General features: G+C 45.9%; 1 protein-coding gene and 1 non-coding gene across 2 annotated transcripts; both read right to left on the bottom strand.

Moving 5' to 3' along the window:
* Positions 1-8,059: 8,059 nt before the first annotated feature.
* FBXL12 (F-box and leucine rich repeat protein 12) lies at positions 8,060-21,144 on the bottom strand. The gene is made up of 3 exons (XM_068274424.1): positions 20,903-21,144; positions 14,776-14,848; positions 8,060-8,958 (listed from the first exon to the last, which is right to left on the bottom strand). The coding sequence occupies exons 1-3, from the start codon at positions 21,070-21,072 to the stop codon at positions 8,152-8,154; spliced, it is 1,050 nt and encodes a 349-aa protein (XP_068130525.1). The 5' UTR covers positions 21,073-21,144; the 3' UTR covers positions 8,060-8,151.
* Positions 21,145-21,452: 308 nt separating this feature from the next.
* Positions 21,453-21,545, bottom strand: TRNAI-UAU (transfer RNA isoleucine (anticodon UAU)). Its single transcript is given in 2 exon segments — positions 21,453-21,488; positions 21,508-21,545. It is a non-coding gene; the product is annotated as a tRNA-Ile (tRNA).
* Between the last annotated feature and the right edge of the window lie 354 nt (positions 21,546-21,899).

Genomic DNA, 21,899 nt, shown 5'->3' with positions numbered 1-21,899 from the left:
AGCTGTATATACTTTGTCTGAGGAGGAATCTGGTGCCTAAAGCTTATGACATCATGCAGGTAACAGACTCAATCCCCCATCTCCTTAGGGTCGTTTTACACTTTATCAGTTGCTGTCAGTTGTAATGGAAAGGATAACGGATGTGCAAGGTAATGTCCGAGTTTCCCTATGGCCCTAGTCACAGCCTTTGGCAGGGTCCTCCCTTCCCTAGTGAATTCTACATGATTGTGTGCTCCTTTCCTATGACCGCCTCGTACTTTTATTACTGGGCCTATCTAACCAGGCCAAATTGCATGATCATGTATCTTGTACCCCTGTTGGCCTTGTATAGCTTTGTCCTATGTTGTATAACCTTGTTACGTCGTCATCCTTTGTATATATTTATTTCCAACGCTGAGTAATATGTTGCCGCTTTATAACTACAAAAAATATAAAGCTGAAAAACGAAGCTTTTTCACAATGCACCGTTATATGGATGAAAAAAACGCATTGAAACACCAATTATTAATTGTAATAGGACCCCGAGGGTCCTTTTAAACTATATCAGTTGCTGTCAGTTTGACTGATGTGCAGTCCAGTGTCCATGTTTCCCTATGGTCCCTTTCATTCTATAGTCTATACACTGAAAAACTGCAGCTTTTTCACAATGCACTGCTATGGAGAAAATAAAAACAACGCATTTAAATGCAACACATTAAAATGCATAGTGTAAAAGGGCCCTAAGACTACCTGATATGAACCCAATAATTATCAGAATCAGAGCTGGCTTGGACTGAATACCAGATATCAGTCGTTCAGCTATATTTTTCATACCAGCTGTAGTCCAACACCAAAATATTCGTCATTGTTTGGACATTTCAAACAACTTTTATCTGAGGTGTGTACAAGGCTTGTGTCTTTGGAAAAGGAGAGATCACAGACCAACTTTAGCTGCCTCGATTTAATATGAGAGCATACCTACAGTCTATTCTAAAGGGGCACTATGGCGAAAAATTGTAAAATGTAAAATATGTGCAAACAGTTACAAATAAGAAGTACATTTTCCCAGAGTAAAATGAGCCATAAATTACTTGTCTCCTATGTTGCTGTCACTTACAGTAGGCAGTAGAAATTTGACAGAAGTGACAGGTTTTGGACTAGTCCATCTCTTCATAGGGGATTCTCAGCATGGCCTTTATTCTTTATAAAGATATTCCCTAAAAAAGATTTAAATAATGATGCTGGTCAGCCTCCCTGCTCGCTACAGTTTTTTGGCCGTTGGACGGAGAAACTGCCATTCACTAAGTGCTTTTGAAAATAAATAAATCTCCCAGACTCCCCTATGAAGGAATGGACTAGTCCAAAACCTGTCACCTCTGTCAGATTTCTACTACCTACTGTAAGTGACAGCAACATAGGAGAAAAGTAATGAATGGCTAATTCTACTCTGGAAAAAAATGTACATCTTATTTGTATATGTTTGCCCTTATTTTAAATTCTACAATTTTTTGCCATAGTGCCCCTTTAAGCTGAGTACACCCATCAGATACAAATCTTTGCCAAATAGGTTTGTCATGGAGGTTTGTAAGACTGATCTTTCTAAAGATGCAGTACACATGCAAAAGATCAGTATCTGCAAAAGATCAGGTCCTGCAAAATACATTCATAGTCTAGGATACCTGCAGATCTCATACACACCTTGTTTAATGGACATTCACCTGCAGATCAGATCCACCAGGATGGATCCTCAGACGATTTGTCTGATCTCCAGATGGCTGTCCATTAAACAAGGGGTGTATGAGATCTGCAGATATCAGAGACTATGAATGCATTTAGTAGGAACTGATCTTTTGAAGATACTAATCTCTTGCATGTGTACATCATCTTGCAAAGAAGTTATCTGATGGGGAGTTCAGCTCCATAGAATAGACTGTGTAGGTATGGCTCTCATACTACATGGAAGGGGGTAAAATTGGTCTGTGATCTTGCCTTTCCCAAAGACTCATCTCAAGTGTGTACTTGTTCTGCTTTACTTTTTAATTAATATTTGAAAGCAGGACAAAAGTTGTAGGGAAACAAACAGTTATTTTCAGATAAAAGGAGAAAGTCAAAAGCAGGGTACTGACTTCCTGTGCTCATATACATCATTCAGAAATGTAAAAACCCGAGTCAGAAAACCTAGCCTTTACAGCGAGCAAGCAGATATTTTCACTCATGTCTGCACATGAAGCATATTTTAGATGCAGATGGCTTTTACTTTATATAGTTGATATAGTAATGCACAATAGGAGACACAGGTGATTGGCACGAAGCTGACAGAGCAGAATGTGTAGCACAGAAATATGCTCAAAGTAAGCAAAGTTGTATAAGAAGTAAAAGGTTCACTTTTCAAAGACACATTGGCATATTGTAGGAGTAAAAAAAAAACAAAAAAAAACAAAAAAACACCTCTTAATATTCCTATGCTTGAGGCCTATTTTGACAAGTTTACTTCAGTATTTTATAACACAAAACAGCCCAAACTGGGGAAAAAAACAAAAAACAAGAAAATAACCTTCCTTATTTCATTGCACATATTTTGCACTGATAATTTCTGCAAATCACGGCCTTGCTGCTTACACATAGCACTGCCCTCTCCAACCAGCCAATGGTTGGCTGCATTTCTGGTGAATGATGAGGCGTGAGCAGAAAGTGCTTCTAACATGCAAATTTCCACTGACCAAGGAAGTCATGCTAGTAAATGATGGACAATAGGTAGAGGCGCTGCTACCATTTCCTGGTTCATTTGAGATCTGCAAGTTAGGATAATTTTCAGCTCATATACCTGCACCCCATTCAGCAAGGCCCCTCTTACATATTCCTATGTAAACTGGTCATATCTCTCCAGCACCTTCCATTTTCCATATAAAGGCTGTCGTGGCCCACTGAAATGCACATCTTTTCACTGTACTCGGAAGGAAGCCAATATTGGGAGAAGTATAAAATACGCTGGGGCCCCCCAGTGTTCCGGAGGGTCACAGGCAGCGAGGGAGGTCCGGAGGACATGCGTGGGAAGCCTCTGAGATCCAGTGGCTTCCCTGTCCCGGAAGTATTCAATCATGATCAATCAATCTAAAATATTCTATCTGGACCAGGCACAGACATAATAACAAGGAACTCCGGAGCCAGACTCTTCTAATCCGATAGCCAGCATGATTACGTATTAAGGGCCGGCTCCACTGACAACACAGAGGAACTCAAATGTCTGCTGCATTTTAGGGACCCCAGATACATGGCTTCTAAGATTTGTCTAGCTGGAATCTAAACTTCTAAACATAGAGAACAGATTTCCTTTAATGCATGATTGGCAAAAAGCAAACATTAGTAGATCATCTTATTGGATGGATGTTCCACCAAAGCTCAGTCAGCTCTAAAGATTACAGGATGCTTCCCAGATTTCTAAAAGCTGTACAATGTTTTCTCTGGAAAGAATCCAAGACTGCTAAGTATAGACAGCCAGAGAGTGACCCCCAAGTGTAGGTAACCAGACCACCCTCCTTCCCAGTTTAGGTAGCCAGAGAGCATACCCCCCATTATAGGTAGCCAGAGAGTGCCCCCCCCACCCCCTCCCAGCATAGATAGCAAAAGAGGTCCTCAAAGTATAAGGAAGGCAGAGAGTCTCCCCCCCTCCCCCCTTAATGAGCAGTCAGGCAGTGCTCCCGCCAGTTTAGGTAGACAGAAATTGCTTCCCCCGTTATAGGTAGCAAAGGAGGCAACCCCCACCCCCAGCCACATACTGCAAAAGTATTCTTCCTGTCCTCCACTGCATCTCTATTCTGAGAAGTCCCGATTTTCCCCACTGTGTGCCAGGCACTTAGGTGATCGCGAAAGCATCAGGTTGCTTCCAGGATCATTCACAGCTGCACTTCAGTGTCCCCCGTGAGAGTCAAAAATGATCATCGCTGGGAGGTGAGCCAGAAAGCAGCCAAATTGCTTTTCTGCACACTTGCAGAAAAGCATTTGAAACGAGACACCAGGCTGTTGCAGTCTGCTGGTTCAGAATCCCGTCTGAACCAGCCCTAAAGTAAATAACCAAATTAAAATAAAAAAAAAGGTTGAACTGCGCACTTCTTGGTCTGCCAGCCACTGAAGTGTTTTGGATGCAATTTAATGCAGCGGTATGGAATCGTTTGCAACTCCACGCATGTCAGCGTTTACGGCTACCCGGCAGCAAAAATAAATGCATCATGATGCACCTGAGCACGGCCGCACTCAAATATAACTCAATGAGGTGGCCGCCTCTCCTCTGCCTGCCTGCCCATGCTCGGCGCTTGCACAGGAGGCGCTGTCTGGCCGTGAGGTCACTTCCTTCAGCTTCTTGTGTGAAACAGGGCTTAGAGAAATGCACTTGGCACTCTTGCTTCTGTTCTCAGTCCTCCTGATGTATATGGCTCATAGTATGCACAAGGAATTTACAATTTGGTAAGAAGCAAGTTAAACTAAACTTGCGATGAGTTTTGGCTTATTCTGCATACCTTTCCTTTTATAAAGATAACCTAAAGCAAACTAAAAGTGACCAGTCTAACTTACCTGGCTCTTCCTCCCGGCCCCTGAAGTCATTCTGCTCTATTCTGATAAACGGCAGTGGTCTTCTGACAGCTGCATGCACAGCACCGGACTGCCTGCCTCCTGATAACGCCGGGAGCGTTCTGCACTTGCACAGCCTGTAAACATTGGAACTGCGCATGCGCAGAACATTTCTGGCAGGTATGGCTCATGCACAGTAGCCCGAGTTGGCCAGCTTTCAGAAGTGCACTGCTGCTGAACGGAGCAGCGCAGAAGGACTGTGAGGGATCAGGAGGACTTCAAGAGGCTGGAAGAAGACCCAGGTAAGTAAAACTTTTTATTCACTATAGATACCCTTTAAGGATCATAAACTGTTTTGCAACAATTCTGCAATATTATAGCAACTTGCTAAATATACACACTTGCCAAAATAAGAAATTTTCTTTAGCCAATCCTGAAAAACCAAACAAATTGCACAGCCTCATCTGTGACGTTCCTTCACTGTACTGCACATATTGCAATACAATCTGGTTTGTCTGACTAGATCTTCTCCGCATTCACCCACCACAAGCAAGCTCTAGGGTGCCTGGAAACATATTGCCTAATACACACAAAGATTTTCTGGCAGATTTAATATTTCCAGCATGTCCGATCTGATTTCCGATCAATTTTCCATAGAAGTTAGTGGAAATCAGATTGGACATGCTGGAAATAGTCAATCTGGCAGAAAATCTCATCGTATGTATAAGGCATAAGACAAGTCCAACAATAGAAACTAGAGCCTGTCTGGTTCACCATTCCATGATTCCTCCCTCATTTTTGCACCAGGTACAGCGTTCTCCCCAGGCTCTTTTAGCCGGGTGCTCCACCCAACTAATTTTGGTGACCACCCAGCTATCATCGGCTTGCCTCCCCATCCTCCTCCTATGCGGTCAGCAGAGTTGCGCAGAGAACCGCCAGCCCTGCATTCCCCCATTGTGCCCCATCCAGCTTTTTCCTGCCACCTGGGTGAAAAATATTTCTAAGAAGAACACTGCGGTAGTATATTACTTGCTGTTAAAATAGGACCTGTTTCCACTACATATGAATCTGTATTGTCTGTGTCGAAACTGAAACCAATGCATGTCAATGGAGTAATTTCCATCATTTCCATGCGTATTTCCTGGTGCAATGCGATGCCGAAAAACATGCTGCAGATTTCTGCAGAACACACATCCGTTTCCCGCGTATTTATTGTTAGCCACATACAGTGGCATTAAAATTTGTATAAAGCAACAGCGGAAACCTCCATACAGAAAAACGTATGTGAAATTAAATATGCAAGTGGAAATAGGCCCTATACCGTTTCCTATGAATTCCATTTAGATCTTTCAAGTAATTCTCTGAATATCAGAAACTAAATGTCATGCACAGCGCCAGTATCCTAACATGCTTCAGCCAATAAGGGATGGAGGGGGGGGGGGGGGAGGACCCTGAAGGGGATAATAATAATATAATAATCCGAACATTTATATAGCGCTTTTCTCCTTTGTTGGACTCAAAGCGCTCAAGAGCTGCAGCCACTGGGACGCGCTCAGGAGGCCACCCTGCAGTGTTAGGGAGTCTTGCCTTGAACTCCTTACTGAATACATACTGACCCTAGCCGGGATTCGAACCCTGGTCTCCCATGTCAAAGGCAGAGCACTTAACCAGTACTCTATTCAGCCACTATAATACATGACAAGCGCTAGCCCTCTGAGTCATCCAATCTGGCCTGCAAGTGGTTTCCCCACTTTGCATTATGTCTGGCCCTCTGTAGACCACCAGCAAAGCTATATTGTGGGTGACACCCTATAACACAGGAAAGCCATATGGGAAGCAAGGGAGAAAGCACTAGACAACGGAATTGTACAGGGGAAGGAGACAGGACCATTAGACACTAGGGAACTGTATAGAGCAGGGAGAAAGGAACACTTAACACCAGGAAACTGTATAGGGGAGGTGGGGCACTAGACACCAGGGAACTGAGGGGGGAGGCTGCCAGTGACTGGGTCCCAGTTCTTAATTTTGGCCCACTTTGTGTAGGACACCTTTGCTACAGAAAGTCATTATCTCCCGATTTGGTGTTAATCCAGTATAGTATACAGCTTCACTATATTTGCAGCACTGGCTGGTCTCACTCTCACTTTACTATTAAGTATCGGTAAATGGCAGTGTTTGGCTAGATTTTCCAGCCACACCTTCATCCTTCCCACAGTCTTTCTACACAAGCCACGCCCCCTCCCCGGTGACATCACCTCACCTCTGCACTAGTACCGAGGCCAGGTAGTGATTGAATGGTGAGGGGGTGATAAATAGAGTCCATACTTGGCTTCTGATTGACCAGAGCTCAGATTGTGACAGTAGCGCTGCTGGAGGTAGTAAACCTGCATACTAGATCGCTTTACACCCAATACAAGGGGAAGTGATCCACTGGTGGGTCCTTTTAAGCAGATTACATGAAGGGGGAAGTGCCAGCAAGATTGAGTAAAAGGTCGTTTCAATCACCAGGCTAAAAAAAGTTGTGAAAGAAAAGTGCAGACTGACTATAGTGTGGTCACTGTTGGCTTACAATGTAACATGGGTGCAGGAATCACAAGAGAAGATGAATGAAGCTACAGATATTAACAATGTCATGATTGTTTTCCAACTACATATATAGATATTTGGTTGTAAGTCTATTTTAACGCTAGCCTCCAAAGTTCTGAATATACCACTGAATAGTTAAGTGCACAAAGGTTTGTGCGGAATGGGGTTTTTGTAGCTAAAACTCTTGCTTCAAAATTTTGACCATAGAGGAGACTGTTGTTGAAAAGTTGAAGCAGTTCAGTAGCAAGCTCTGGGCTTAGCTGCTGCCGCTTGTATGACATCATCCTGCTATTCATATGATAAGTGGGTAGGACCAGGCACAGACTAAATTTTTTTAAGAAAATTGTAGTCTGTAGCAACGACAGTCTGTAGAACAGGGATCAGCCTGTGTCTGGGCGCCTGACCAGGCACTTTAAAAATTATTTATATGACATCAGGTTATCAAGGAGCTACACAGGTCTATGAAAATATTTGTGCTCGCAGTGGGCCTATAAAGCATGCTCTTGATGTAGTCAAAGAAGTATCTGCATTTGATCTGAAGAATATAGAAATGATTTCAGATAACAATGACAATGTGCTGCCAGTGTCCGAAGAAACGTTGAACAGAGCTCTGTAGAGCTCAGATTGCGACTGTGCGAGTGTCACATAATTCAAGCAAAAACATCACAAAGCCTATAATACACTGTGCCTGCCTCAGCAATTTCCCTCAGTAGACATTAGGGAGTTCCGCAGCAATAACAAGACACCATAGCGCCGTCAAGGGCACCTACAAATAAACCATAGCCTACACTGCACAGCTAGAATAATTACCATAAACTATAAGTGGCATCAAGCACAACATATACATATATACACATATTAAATAGCAGTAAATATAGCTAGAAAAAGGTAAGAAGAAAGTGCCTATAAGCATCGACCCAACACGATATTTCGAGGTACAAGCTTGTATTAAGAGGGAGAAGTGGACGTTAAGGAGGTACAAGTGCTACCATATCCCCTCGCTATCTATGCCTCCTCCTCTTAGAACTTTGGCATTGCATCCATGTCAGGGAAGGAGTTAGTAACTGTGCAGTGTGGGAGGCTTTTCCGGATTTCATCAATGCCCTGGCCCTCAAAGAAGATCCCGTTGAGGTTGAGATAGTTTAAGGCCGGTAAGTTGACACACACAGTTATGATGCAGTTTGTAGAGAGACGAAAGCAATACTCCAACCACAACTTCTCCAGAGTCTTTACGCTGGAAAGGCAGGTCAAACCAGCGTCTGTTAGAGAGCAGAAATTCGTAAGCCCCAAAGTCTGTAAGTGCTTTAAGTGGCAGCCGATTAAGTGCAATGTTATGTCTGTAATGTTGCAGCCATTTAGTTTTAAATGCTGTAGCCCTTTAAGGTAGGGAACCGCTTTCTGAACACCGATGTCGGTGACTCTGTAAGTTCCAGAAAGATAAAGAGTCTTCAGGGAAGACTGGCAGCAGATTGCCTCTAAATGATGGCTGGAGAATGAGGAGACATTGCTAAGAATGAGAGTCTCCAGTTTGGGGAGCGCTTTGTTTTTGTTGGGTGTCGATTTGAACCAAGTCATCGGGATCTCACATTGGGATAGCTCCAATGTTTTCAGAGAGGATGGAAGGCAGTCGTAGCTCAGGGAACGCAGGTTAGTTTCCTCCAGGTGAAGGTTTTCCAGGCTGGGATAGCGCTTTTCTAACACTTGGAGGACAGCCGGGGTTAAGAATTCCTGTTTCTTCATGGACAAAAGAAGACCCTTGATCTTCAGAGTGTGCAGGCCGGTGCCAAGCCAATGCCTCACCAGGTTCCAGAGGATCTTTGAAGTCAACTGTTAAACACAAAGTAAAAAAAAGTCAATCACAGAAAGAGAGGGTAAAAATCCCAAATTTTCTCAAATCCGAATCCAAAAAGATTCTCAATATTCTCGGATCTTTCTAATCTTGAATCTAACAAATTATGTACATATGAATTGTGTGATCCGTGTAAGAATAGTAGTTAGACTTAGAATAGTATATTTAAAGTCCAACTACTATTCTTACACGGATCATTCAATTCTTATGTACAGGATGTTAGATTTGAAAGATTTGAGAATATCAAGAATCTTTTTGGGATTCAGAATTGGGGAAATTTGGGATTCGTCCCATCTCTAATTTCAGGCACAACTTGTCAGCTAAAATGAACACATCTACCTGAAAGGACTTCACAGTAAACAGTTGCTGCTTCATATCTGATACAAAGAGGTTCTGGTGGTGAGAAATTGATAACTTTCTCCTAAATATCTCCTAGTGTATGGCCAGCTTCACTGCACCTGCTATCCAATTCCACATGCAGGAGGAGTGACTCAGCTGAAAATGAGTTTGCAGGAAAGCCGGGAGGCCACTTGTAGCTGCAACCACACCTCCACCTGTCACTTACCTAATCTAATGTCCCCTGATACAGGTCCCAATTTGGGCATGCTGCAAGTTCTGGCGAATTCGCCCTTCCCCTTTTCCACACAAGCACACTTTCACCACGTGATCAGTTGATTGTAATGTGCAATTTTGCCTTCACAAGTTTCCCTGTAATGTATTCCAATTAGAATTATGATTTCATGGGTAATCTTGTTTTCACATAATTTTAGCATAATTTTCGCAAGTTGCACAAAATTACCTTCAACTAATCCGCTCATATGTAGAAATGAGAATACAAAATTTTGCAAAAAAATGCATTGAGGTTTATGTACATGGGAAAGTCATATTGACAAAATTAGGAGTCCTTTCAAAGTCAAGCATCCTGATTTCAGTGTACCTGTTGAGGAGGGAAAAAAAAAAAAAAAAAAAAAGGTCCCACAAATGGGTACTCGCCTTAACCTGTGTCAGGCATGCCGCTTCAGGGATTTTGCTGACCTCAGGAGTCCACCACTATAAAACTGTCTGTTTGAACTGATAAATAAGCTGTTAGCTAGCACTAGGCTAGCTAGTATAGGTGGCCGGCACCCCCCGACCACCCAGAAATCCCCCTGATCAGTCGGCTTATACATTACCCAGCCTGGCTCCAGCGATCAGCACAGCCTCCCCGCACAGCTCCGGTCTCTCTATGGGGAGGATCGGGTCTGCGCATGACGTCACTTACGATCCTCCCCATGGAAAAGAGCGGAGCTGTGCGGTGAGGCTGTGGCGATCGCTGACACCAGGCTGGGTAATGTATAAGCCGACTGATAGGGGGGATTCTGGGTGATCGGGGGGGAGCCGGCCACCTATACTAGCTAGCCTAGTGCTAGCTAACAGCTTATTTATCAGTAAAAAAGCAAAGTTTCATAGCGGCGCACTCAGGCTAGCAAAACCTCCTGAGCGGTGTTACGCTCAGGAGGTTAAAGGTCAGCCGAGGTGAAAATAAACAAATGAAACAAACCATTGTATCTATCCTCCTCCTAAAAATGACTTTTTAAGATATTCCACAGTTGTTTTTTATATTTAAAATCTACTTTTTAAGTTTATACAGTTTTTTTCTCAATGACACATTCATTGAACTATGCCAGAGCTAAACTCTATGAACTATTGAACCTTTGTATCGCTTTCCTGCTCTCAGAAGCCATTTTCTGCTAGGAAAGAGTTTTATAGTTGTAATTTCAGTGAGGGTCACACTGTAGTAGTGCAGGAACTGCCACTTACATCCCCCCCCCTTTTTTCTCTTTCCCTTTTTTTTCCTCCCCCCTCCCTACCTTTCTGTCTACCGATATACCGGTGTTCCCCTTTAAGTAGTAGCACAACTTTGGGAATAGAACTGACGATCAGCTATGCCATGCTGCTGCTGGGATATGTTCAATAAGCCGAATGGGAATTTGACTATGCCTGCCAACTGATGTGAGCTTGCTATGAGCATGGAAAGATGCTGCCTATATATTACGAGGCTTTCATGCGCACAAGTTGGCGTGTCACATGATCCGATGCGGGTCAGCTGACACGCTGGCTTCCGCGCACAGGGGAAGCCAGAGAGGAGCCTGCTAGACGATTCAGAAAGGCTGCTAGATATCGCTGGAGGCTCGGGTAAGTATTGGGGGGGGCTGGTTTGTGCATTTTAAACCGGTTCGGGCAATCCCCGCCAGTGCCGGACACTCGTGGACGCTGTTGTGTCAGATTTTTCTGTTTGTAAACCTCACAGGTTTGCTTTAAGATTGTTAATTTAATTTCACAATAGTCTGAAATTTCACATCAGGATTTTGCATCGTCATTGCAAATTTTACTGCAAAACGAATACGTGAAATTCAAACTCATCGCTAATGATTGGCTGAATAGCACAGTTGGGTTAGGGCCTATCGCAGAAGACCAGGTAGGATTGTGGCTGAATAGACCTGCGACATTAAAGCCCATCCAAAATGTAAAAACATACTTTATTCTTTTTTAAATACAAATTCAAGTTCCCTTTAAAGATTCTTTCACTTTGGATCAGCCATATTTCTTTGGACACATCACTGTTGTAACCAGGTGAAGACTGTTATACAAAGTACATCTGGTGTAAGTAAAGAGCGTTTGCAGAAACAGTATTCAGCATTGCGTGCTAAGTGTAACTAACCACGTTTCCTGTCATTCCCCTACAGCTGTTAACACCGTTATATGGTCTGTGCCAAACAGTAGAAACTAGTCCTTCCGTTGGCTAAGCCCTCTAAACCAGTGTTGCTTGCTTTCTTGAGGGCTCACACCTTCTAATGAGGCCAGCATGAGGAAGTACGGTAGTTCTGTTCTTGAAAACAGGTTAAATAGCAAAACAGGTGCAGCTGTTATCCGTTAGTAACAATCTGTTGGCAGGATCAAGTACTGGTAGTGAGAAGGTCTGAACAGAGACCAGTGCACTAGACAGACAGAAAAAACTGTATGATCAAAACTGATTTGAAATGTACATGAAGAGGTTTATCATAATTTTAGTGTGCTTTATCCCCCTGGCCGTATGATTATTTCCAGATTTTAAGGTCTTAAAGGCGTACGAGATGAATCTGCGCCGGGAGACTTGGGCGCAGGATACAGCCGGTATATAGCTGATCCTGCTGCTGCACAAGTCCCGGCCATGCTAATTACTATTCCCCCTCCAGGCCGCCATGGATGGTGGGGAATGATGCAATTCGGCTTCCAGCTATTGCTGGATGCCGAATTATTGTGTTTTAAATGTAACTTCAGCTCAGTCTTCTGACGGTGCCGAAGTTACACTGTGTGCACTGCTATAGCCGTAATTCCTATTACGGTCTATGGTGGCGCCGGCTGCGCCCAAGTCTCCTGCGCTGGATTCTTAGTGTTCGTCTTAAAGCGGCGCAATTTTTTTGCAGGCTTTTAGACCCTAAAACCAGGAAAAAAAGTAATGTCGTTAGAGAGCCTGCAGCAGCCCTTGCACATTACTCACCTCCCTGGGATCCAGCACTGCAGTTCTCGCTGTCCTCCCGGTGATGCTGTACCCTGTAGTGAGATTGCAGTCTTGTCATGACAACAGGCGGCGATCTTACCCAAGGGATGCAGAGACTATGAGGACAGGAAGGAGAATGGCTGAATCCCGGGGGAGGTGTTTTAAAACATCTGCTGCGCACTATACTCTGCACAAGCCTCCCGGCGGCTAACCAGGCTCAGGGTTACAGTTTCTGGCTTCCTTTTTTCCACCCCAAGCCTGACTCAGGGTTACAGTTAGGGAGGTTAATAAACTCCTTTTTGTTGGGAAAAAAAAAGAAAAGAAGGTCCCGAGTCCCCATCACAAGTAAGTGAGACAGAAGTAGCTCTGGCTTATTTGTTTCCACACGTGAGGATAAGGTTAGCACACTATCCTGCCAATGAGGCCATTTATTACTAATTCACAATGAACATAAAAGCATGTCAGAGTTTGCCTGGGATTTTATGGTACTTGTGAATTTATAGTACTTGACGTGGGACACAATGTGGAGTGAGGTCTCCTTATTTTGTGTGTAGGGAACACATGCTATGGCCTGGTTGCTAGAAACAGTTTTAGTTATGGGACTGGAAACCAGAAAATGAATCTCACAACGGATTAGTTTCCTTCTGCTTACAAGCCAGGAGCAGACAGCACAAAACACAAAATGGCTCAATGATAGAACAACGCGCACCAGTGTTTTTGGTTTTATCGCACTTCCACAATTTAAAGTGTACCCAAACCAAAGTTTGTAATTCAAAATGAAAGCGAACCTAAAGTCAGAGGGATATGGAGGCTGATATATTTAATTTTAAATGCTAAACGACCGCGTCACGTCGATAGGTGTGAACACGGTGGCAGCCCCAGGACCGCCAAACACAGATGGGCATCAAGTCCTGGGGCGGGGTTTTGCAGGAGATCGCACGCAGCAATGCGCATGCATTTTCGCTTGAATGACTGAGCTCCGCTCCATCATGAGTCTCCCGGCGACGATCGCCACTAGGCGACTGTTAGATGGCGAAACCGCTGTGTATTTACAATGTACAGCACTGCGCTGTAAGTCAGCACTGGAGGCAAAAGAGCTATTGGCTGGCAGGGGGAGGGAGTGTAATAAAATAAAAAAATGCACAAAATGATTAAAAAATAAAACAAATACATATTTAGAAAATATAAACTGACATCCCAGCAGCATCACTGCCCACCAACAGAAAGCTCTGTTGGTGGGCAGAAAAGGGGGGGGGGTGAAATCACTTGTGTGCTGAGTTGTACGACCCTGCTGCGAGGCCTTAAGAGCTGCAGTGGCCTAAATTGTAAAGAAATGGCCTGGTCACTGGGGGGGGGGGGGGGGGGGGAGGGCGTCTGTAAGCCTGTGGTCTTCAAGAGGTTAAAGAGATTCTGTTTTGTTAAAATCGCACAAAAGTAAACATACCAGTGCGTTAGGGGACATTATTACCCTCTGTCACAATTTTGCAGCTCCTCGCCGCATTAAAAGTAGTCAAAATCTGTTTTAAAAAGTTTGTTTATAAACAAACAAAATGGCCACCAAAACAGAAAGTAGGTTGATGTACAGTATGTCCACACATAGAAAATACATCCATACACAAGGAGGCTGTATACAGCCTTCCTTTTGAATCTCAAGAGATCATTTGTGTGTTTACCTTCTGTCCCCCTGCAGCTCTCATCCACTGAATACTAGTGACAGGCTGATCATTTCTTCTTGCTGCAGACAGCTCTGCCCTGTCTGTAATTCCTCAGTATGTGTCAGCCAGCTCCTTTCACAGCCTAACAGAGGAGGATTTTTATCCAGCTTTCTCTCACTGATAAGAAAGCAGAGACGCTGCTGGCTTATGTAAATAACACACACACTGGAGTGTGCATAGAGGGGCCTGCAGAGGGGTGTGCATAACAGATCAGCATGGAAGAGTTGGCAGCCTTCCAGACACAGGCCGACAAGTCCGACAGGGGAAAGATACATTGATGTATTGCAGAGACAGTGATAGTAGAAAGTGCTGCAGTAAGCCAGAGCACATTAGAATAGGTTTAGGAACTTGTAGGATGGTAGAAAAAAGGATGACATTTTTGTTAGAGTCTCTTAAAAATGCAGATTGCCATTAATTATGCACTTCAGGCAGTATTGCTGAAACCTGAAGATCGAATTAGCTTTTATGCATAGATAAATAATAAAAATACTTTTTCAGGCAATATTGCTTATCTCCACCTTTATAAGCAAAATCCGGTTCCACTTTAAACATGAACTGACCTTGTACGGTGTTAAGTCAACATGCCTCCATAGAGATTTGTCCAGGATCAGTCTCTTCCATCGTTTGCATACTCTTTAACAATAAAAGTATATTATGCAGGATTTATAAAAGCATTCACATTTATGTTAATGTTCAATGTTATGTAAATATGCACTGCTTGAAAAACAGACCAATCAGATGCTGCCGCAATTGCACTTGATTGATCTGTTTCACAGTCACATGAGGTCTAGGTGTCAATTCATTGGTCCATTTTCAAGATGCTACAGCAGAATTTGATTGATCATAAAATGTGCAAAATGACACTTGGCTAGTACGGATGGCCAGTAAGATGGAAATAATTCAGTGTGGATGCCAATATTTATGCTAATGTTATGTAAATATGTGGTGTTCAAAAACAGACCAATTAGATGCTGCAGCACTTGATTGATCTGTTTCCCAGTCACGTGAGACCTAGGCATTGTTTGATTGCTCCATTTTCAAGCTGCTGCCGCTGCATCTGATTGATCTATTTTCAAGCTGCATACACTTCCAAAATGTTAGCATACAAATTTGCATCAGCTTGCAATCATCCCATTGACCATTCCCTATTGACAAGTGCTAGGATGGTCTTTATAATAGTGTGATGAGCCACACTATACACTATTGCTGAAACTCTCTGAAAGAACCTTTTCAACACCTCAAATATGAACATTCTATTGATGCATACGGGCCCACAGATTGCAATCTCCTCCCACTAAGGTACCCGATTGCTTGTCAACCCCCAGACACAAATCATGTAAGTTTCTTCCAGTGAGAGCTGGGATGTTATGTTATCTCCATCACTGGTCAGTCAAGCCGCACAACATTTTCACCATCAAGTGGCCCATTCAGCCAATGGGGAGCCAGCAGCTGCATCATCACATTACAGTGCTTCTTCTAAAATTAGCAAAAGCCTATCACCCTTCTCTGCACAGCGATGCGCAATGATAGCGGTCTTTTAGTAGGGCTGCCATTTGTCACCACTTTATAAATAGGCCCCTAATTATACCTGTATTGGATCCATGGAGGTGAATCCGCTGTTTGATTTGACTGTATCAGAGGGGGGAGGTCCAATCTGTTTTAGAAGATGTAACATTGAATTTATTTTCATGCATCCACTATAGGTGGAATTTAAATTGAGCCCGAGGTGAAAGTGATATGGAAGCTGCCATATTTATTTCCTTTTAAGCAATACCAGTTGCCTGGCAGTCCTGCTGATCCTCTGCCTCTTCAGCCATAGACCCTAAACAAGCATGCAGCAGATCAGGTCGTTCTGACTTTATTGTCAGATCTGACAAGATTAGCTGCATGCTTGTTTCTGGTGTAATTCAGACACTACTGCAGCCAAATAGATAAGTAGGCCTGCCAGGCAACTGGTATTGTTTAAAAGGAAATAAATATGGCAGCCTCCATATCACTCACAACTCGAGTTCACTTTACATTCCCATACTTTGTCCCTCTGAGGTGTAATAAATGGAGGAAACTAGTGAAAAAAAAACCCCACATCCAGGACAAAGGCAACATTGACAATGGGTCTATCCCCTCTAAAATAGAGCCTTCTGTTCTTCCCCAGAATTTTTTTCCAGCTGGGTGGCATAAAAATGTAGCCGGGTGACATGAAAAAGTACCCGGGTGGGTCAAAATGAGAGAACGCAGTGCCGGTGCTTCTGTGCGCAACTCTGCTCACAGCATAGGAGGAGGTGAGCTGATAATAGTCGGGTGATCACCAAAACTAGCCGAGTGGAGCGCCCAGCTAAAAGAGCCTGGGGAGAACACTGTTATAAGCAAACTGCTAAATATGCAGATCAAATGCATCATATGTGAAATGTCTTAAAGATGTGTAATATGGTCCACCTAGAGTCCTAGACACACTATTCCATTGCTCCATCTAGCATAGCCGGAACCCTGATCTCATTCTCTATTGCACTTCACACAAAGCAGAAACAGGGGCACATATTGCCCAACAGGCACAGTCAGTATAACAGGTCTGGGCAACTGGGGAGATGTCAGACCAGCCTAGTGTACAGCCGAGAGGTGACTGGGGAGATGTCAGACCAGCCTAGTGTACAGCCTATGGGTGACTGGGGAGATGTCAGACCAGCCTAGTGTACAGCCGAGAGGTGACTGGGGAGATGTCAGACCAGCCTAGTGTACAGCCGAGAGGTGACTGGGGAGATGTCAGACCAGCCTAGTGTACAGCCGAGAGGTGATGGGGAGATATCAGACCAGCCTAGTGTACAGCCGAGAGGTGACTGGGGAGATGTCAGACTAGCCTAGTGTACGGCTGAGAGGTGACTGGGGAGATATCAGACCAGCCTAGTGTACAGCTGAGAGGTGACTGGGGAGATGTCAGACCAGCGTAGTGTACAGCTGAGAGGTGACTGGGGATATGTCAGACCAGCCTAGTGTACAGCTGAGAGGTGACTGGGGATATGTCAGACCAGCCTAGTGTACAGCTGAGAGGTGAGTGAGGTGTTATCAGACCAGCCTGGTGTACAGCTGAGAGGTGACTGGGTAGATGTCAGACCAGCCTAGCTGACAGCTGAGGAGCTCCCTGGCCTCTGGCTCTGTTCTGGGTGACGTAAGCTTGTAAGGAACTTTCTTCACAGAGTAATAAATACGACCCGGACTCGTGCAGAAGCAAGATCAGCCATATACCGGCTGTATCCTGCGCCCAAGTCTACCGGCGCCGTTTTCAAATGTATGCGACTGAGGAGATATCAGACCAGCCTAGCATACAGCTGAGGGCTGACTGAGGATATATCACACCAGCCTATAGGTGAGTGAGGACAGACCAGCCTTGTGTACAACCAAGAGGTGACTAGGGAGATATCAGACCAGCCTTGTGTACAGCCAAGAGATGACTGAGGAGATATTAGTCCAGCCTTTTGTACAGCCTATGGGTGACTGGGAAGATGTCAGACCAGCCTAGTGTACAGCTAAAAGGTGGCTGGGGAGATATCCGACCAGCCTAGTGTACAGCTGAGAGGTGACTGGGGAGACATCAGACCAGCCTAGTGTACAGCTGAGAGGTGACTGGGGAGATATCAGACCAGCCTAGTGTACAGCTGAGAGGTGACTGGGGAGATATCAGACCAGCCTAGTGTACAGCATATAGTTGACTGGAGATATATCAGACCAGTCTAGTGTACAGCTGAGAAGTGACTCGGGAGATATCAGACCAGCGTAGTGTACAGCTGAGAGGTGACTGGGGAGATGTCAGACCAGCCTAGTGTACAGCTGAGAGGTGACTGGGGAGATTATCAGACCAGCCTTGTGTACAGCCAAGAGGTGACTTGGGAGATGTCAGACCAGCCTAGTGTACAGCTGAGAGGTGACTGGGGAGATGTCAGACCAGCCTAGTGTACAGCTGAGAGGTGACTGGGGAGATGTCAGACCAGCCTAGTGTACAGCTGAGAGGTGACTGTAGAGATGTCAGACCAGCCTAGTGTACAGCTGAGAGGTGACTGGGGAGATGTCAGACCAGCCTAGTGTACAGCTGAGAGGTGACTGGGGAGATGTCAGACCAGCCTAGTGTACAGCTGAGGTGACTGGGGAGATGTCAGACCAGCCTAGTGTACAGCTGAGAGGTGACTGGGGAGATGTCAGACCAGCCTAGTGTACAGCTGAGAGGTGACTGGGGAGATGTCAGACCAGCCTAGTGTACAGCTGAGAGGAGACTGGGGAGATGTCAGACCAGCCTAGTGTACAGCTGAGAGGTGACTGGGGAGATGTCAGACCAGCCTAGTGTACAGCTGAGAGGTGACTGGGGAGATGTCAGACCAGCCTAGTGTACAGCTGAGAGGTGACTGGGGAGATGTCAGAACAGCCTAGTGTACAGCTGAGAGGAGACTGGGGAGATGTCAGACCAGCCTAGTGTACAGCTGAGAGGTGACTGGGGAGATGTCAGACCAGCCTAGTGTACAGCTGAGAGGTGACTGGGGAGATGTCAGACCAGCCTAGTGTACAGCTGAGAGGTGACTGGGGAGATGTCAGACCAGCCTAGTGTACAGCTGAGAGGTGACTGGGGAGATGTCAGACCTGCCTAGTGTATAGCTGAGAGGTGACTGGGGAGTCAGACCAGCCTAGTGTACAGCTGAGAGGTGACTGGGGAGATGTCAGACCAGCCTAGTGTACAGCCTATGGGTGACTGGGGAGATGTCAGACCAGCCTAGTGTACAGCTGAGAGGTGACTGGGGAGATGTCAGACCAGCCTAGTGTACAGCCTATGGGTGACTGGGGAGATGTCAGACCAGCCTAGTGTACAGCCGAGAGGTGACTGGGGAGATGTCAGACCAGCCTAGTGTACAGCCGAGAGGTGACTGGGGAGATGTCAGACCAGCCTAGTGTACAGCTGAGAGGTGACTGGGGAGATGTCAGACCAGCCTAGTGTACAGCCTATGGGTGACTGGGGAGATGTCAGACCAGCCTAGTGTACAGCCGAGAGGTGACTGGGGAGATGTCAGACTAGCCTAGTGTACGGCTGAGAGGTGACTGGGGAGATGTCAGACTAGCCTTGTGTACGGCTGAGAGGTGACTGGGGAGATATCAGACCAGCGTAGTGTACAGCTGAGAGGTGACTGGGGATATGTCAGACCAGCCTAGTGTACAGCTGAGAGGTGACTGGGGATATGTCAGACCAGCCTAGTGTACAGCTGAGAGGTGATGGGGAGATATCAGACCAGCCTAGTGTACAGCCGAGAGGTGATGGGGAGATATCAGACCAGCCTAGTGTACAGCCGAGAGGTGACTGGGGAGATGTCAGACTAGCCTAGTGTACGGCTGAGAGGTGACTGGGGAGATATCAGACCAGCCTAGTGTACAGCTGAGAGGTGACTGGGGAGATGTCAGACCAGCGTAGTGTACAGCTGAGAGGTGACTGGGGAGATGTCAGACCAGCCTAGTGTACAGCTGAGAGGTGACTGGGGAGATGTCAGACCAGCCTAGTGTACAGCTGAGAGGTGACTGGGGAGATGTCAGACCAGCCTAGTGTACAGCTGAGAGGTGACTGGGGAGATGTCAGACCAGCCTAGTGTACAGCTGAGAGGTGACTGGGGAGATGTCAGACCAGCCTAGTGTACAGCTGAGAGGTGACTGGGGAGATGTCAGACCTGCCTAGTGTACAGCTGAGAGGTGACTGGGGAGATGTCAGACCTGCCTAGTGTATAGCTGAGAGGTGACTGGGGAGTCAGACCAGCCTAGTGTACAGCTGAGAGGTGACTGGGGAGATGTCAGACCAGCCTAGTGTACAGCCTATGGGTGACTGGGGAGATGTCAGACCAGCCTAGTGTACAGCTGAGAGGTGACTGGGGAGATGTCAGACCAGCCTAGTGTACAGCTGAGAGGTGACTAGGGAGATGTCAGACCAGCCTAGTGTACAGCTGAGAGGTGACTGGGGAGATGTCAGACCAGCCTAGTGTACAGCCTATGGGTGACTGGGGAGATGTCAGACCAGCCTAGTGTACAGCCGAGAGGTGACTGGGGAGATGTCAGACCAGCCTAGTGTACAGCCGAGAGGTGACTGGGGAGATGTCAGACCAGCCTAGTGTACAGCCTATGGGTGACTGGGGAGATGTCAGACCAGCCTAGTGTACAGCCGAGAGGTGACTGGGGAGATGTCAGACTAGCCTAGTGTACGGCTGAGAGGTGACTGGGGAGATGTCAGACTAGCCTAGTGTACGGCTGAGAGGTGACTGGGGAGATATCAGACCAGCGTAGTGTACAGCTGAGAGGTGACTGGGGAGATGTCAGACCAGCCTAGTGTACAGCTGAGAGGTGACTGGGGATATGTCATACCAGCATAGTGTACAGCTGAGATGTGGCTGGGGATATGTCAGACCAGCCTAGTGTACAGCTGAGAGGTGACTGGGTAGATGTCAGACCAGCCTAGCTGACAGCTGAGGAGCTCCCTGGCCTCTGGCTCTGTTCTGGGTGACGTAAGCTTGTAAGGAACTTTCTTCACAGAATCACAGACACTCGGCTTCTGCAGGGCCAGGTCTGCCGATGGTAGAGTGGACGTTGTAGGTTAGTTGGTTGGAGCACCACCTGCAAGCCAACAGGACAGCCGCAGGAAGGGCGTATTTCCTGCAGGATGACACATCTTCTTACCGGCAGCTGCGGATGAGATCCTGCACGGACAGGTAGCTGAGCACCTCCAGCAGCACACTATCCGGCAGCCAGGTCATAGTCGGTGTCACCGAGAGGCCGCTGCCAACTACGGATGGGATCCCAGAGCCTTCTCCCCCATACGCGGCGGTCGACATCTTCTTCATCTCCATGACACCGCGCACTTCCGCCTAGCACGGCTACCATAGAGTCCGGCCCGCCGCAGAAGAGAGCGCCAGCTGCCACCACGGTCGCCTTGCGTTCCAAACGACCATAGAGCCATATGCGTCACAGCTAGGCGGCTAGAGCGTCACCTGCAGATGCCATAGAGAGTAGACGGCGCTGGTGGGACAGAGCGGAAGTAGTTTTTTTTCTTTTCTTCTCTTCTCTGTTCAATGTTCTATCCATAAAATCCTGCCTCCTCTCTATATTAAAAGGATGATCGTTTTTTGGAGTTAATAATCGAATCAGGTATAGGGAATATAGCTTGGAGAAAGCGCAGGACGGATTTGTGAAGTACAATGGTGATTTGTGTAAGGTTAACAAAACAATGTGCTCCAGGTGAGGCTCGAACTCACAACCTCGGCATTGCTCACTAGTTACTGTCATATAAGTACCGCGCGCTAACCGATTGCGCCACTGGAGCAGCTGGAAAAAAGTGATTAGAAAACTGTTGACAGACTTCTGGAAGTTATTATCTTTCTCTGCCTTCCATTTGTCTTATTAGGTGTCAGGACTGAGACAATGGGAAATAGTACTTTGCCCTACCGCTGGCGTTTTGCGGAAGTGATTTTCCCGCGATTAGCGCGGAAAAATCACTGGACACTCCGGCGGTTTTGGAGCGATCGCAATTAGCGTGCTTTGCTAATCGCTAATCGTAGAGCGCTTGTCGATGGCAAACCGCTGCATGCAGCGCGGTTGCGGTTATCGCTAACCGCAACTGCGACAGTGAGAACACTGCCACTCGCTACATTGTGTAGCGGTTTTTGCTAAACCGCTA

Source organism: Hyperolius riggenbachi, chromosome 3 (genome assembly GCF_040937935.1).
Source record: "Hyperolius riggenbachi isolate aHypRig1 chromosome 3, aHypRig1.pri, whole genome shotgun sequence".
NCBI lineage: Eukaryota > Metazoa > Chordata > Amphibia > Anura > Hyperoliidae > Hyperolius > Hyperolius riggenbachi.
The sequence above is the reverse complement of the archived record's forward strand: the minus strand, read 5'-3'. Positions and strand labels throughout refer to the sequence as shown.

What these genes read in the sequence shown, in the direction of transcription:
- FBXL12 (XM_068274424.1), bottom strand. Translation starts at nt 21,072, where the DNA reads ATGGAGATGAAGAAGATGTCGACCGCCGCGTATGGGGGAGAAGGCTCT. An exon ending in GATCTCATCCGCAGCTGCCG is followed by an intron (nt 14,849 to 20,902) that starts GTAAGAAGATGT and finishes TTATTGTTAAAG; the next exon opens with AGTATGCAAACGATGGAAGA. An exon ending in TTGACTTAACACCGTACAAG is followed by an intron (nt 8,959 to 14,775) that starts GTCAGTTCATGT and finishes TGTGTTTAACAG; the next exon opens with TTGACTTCAAAGATCCTCTG.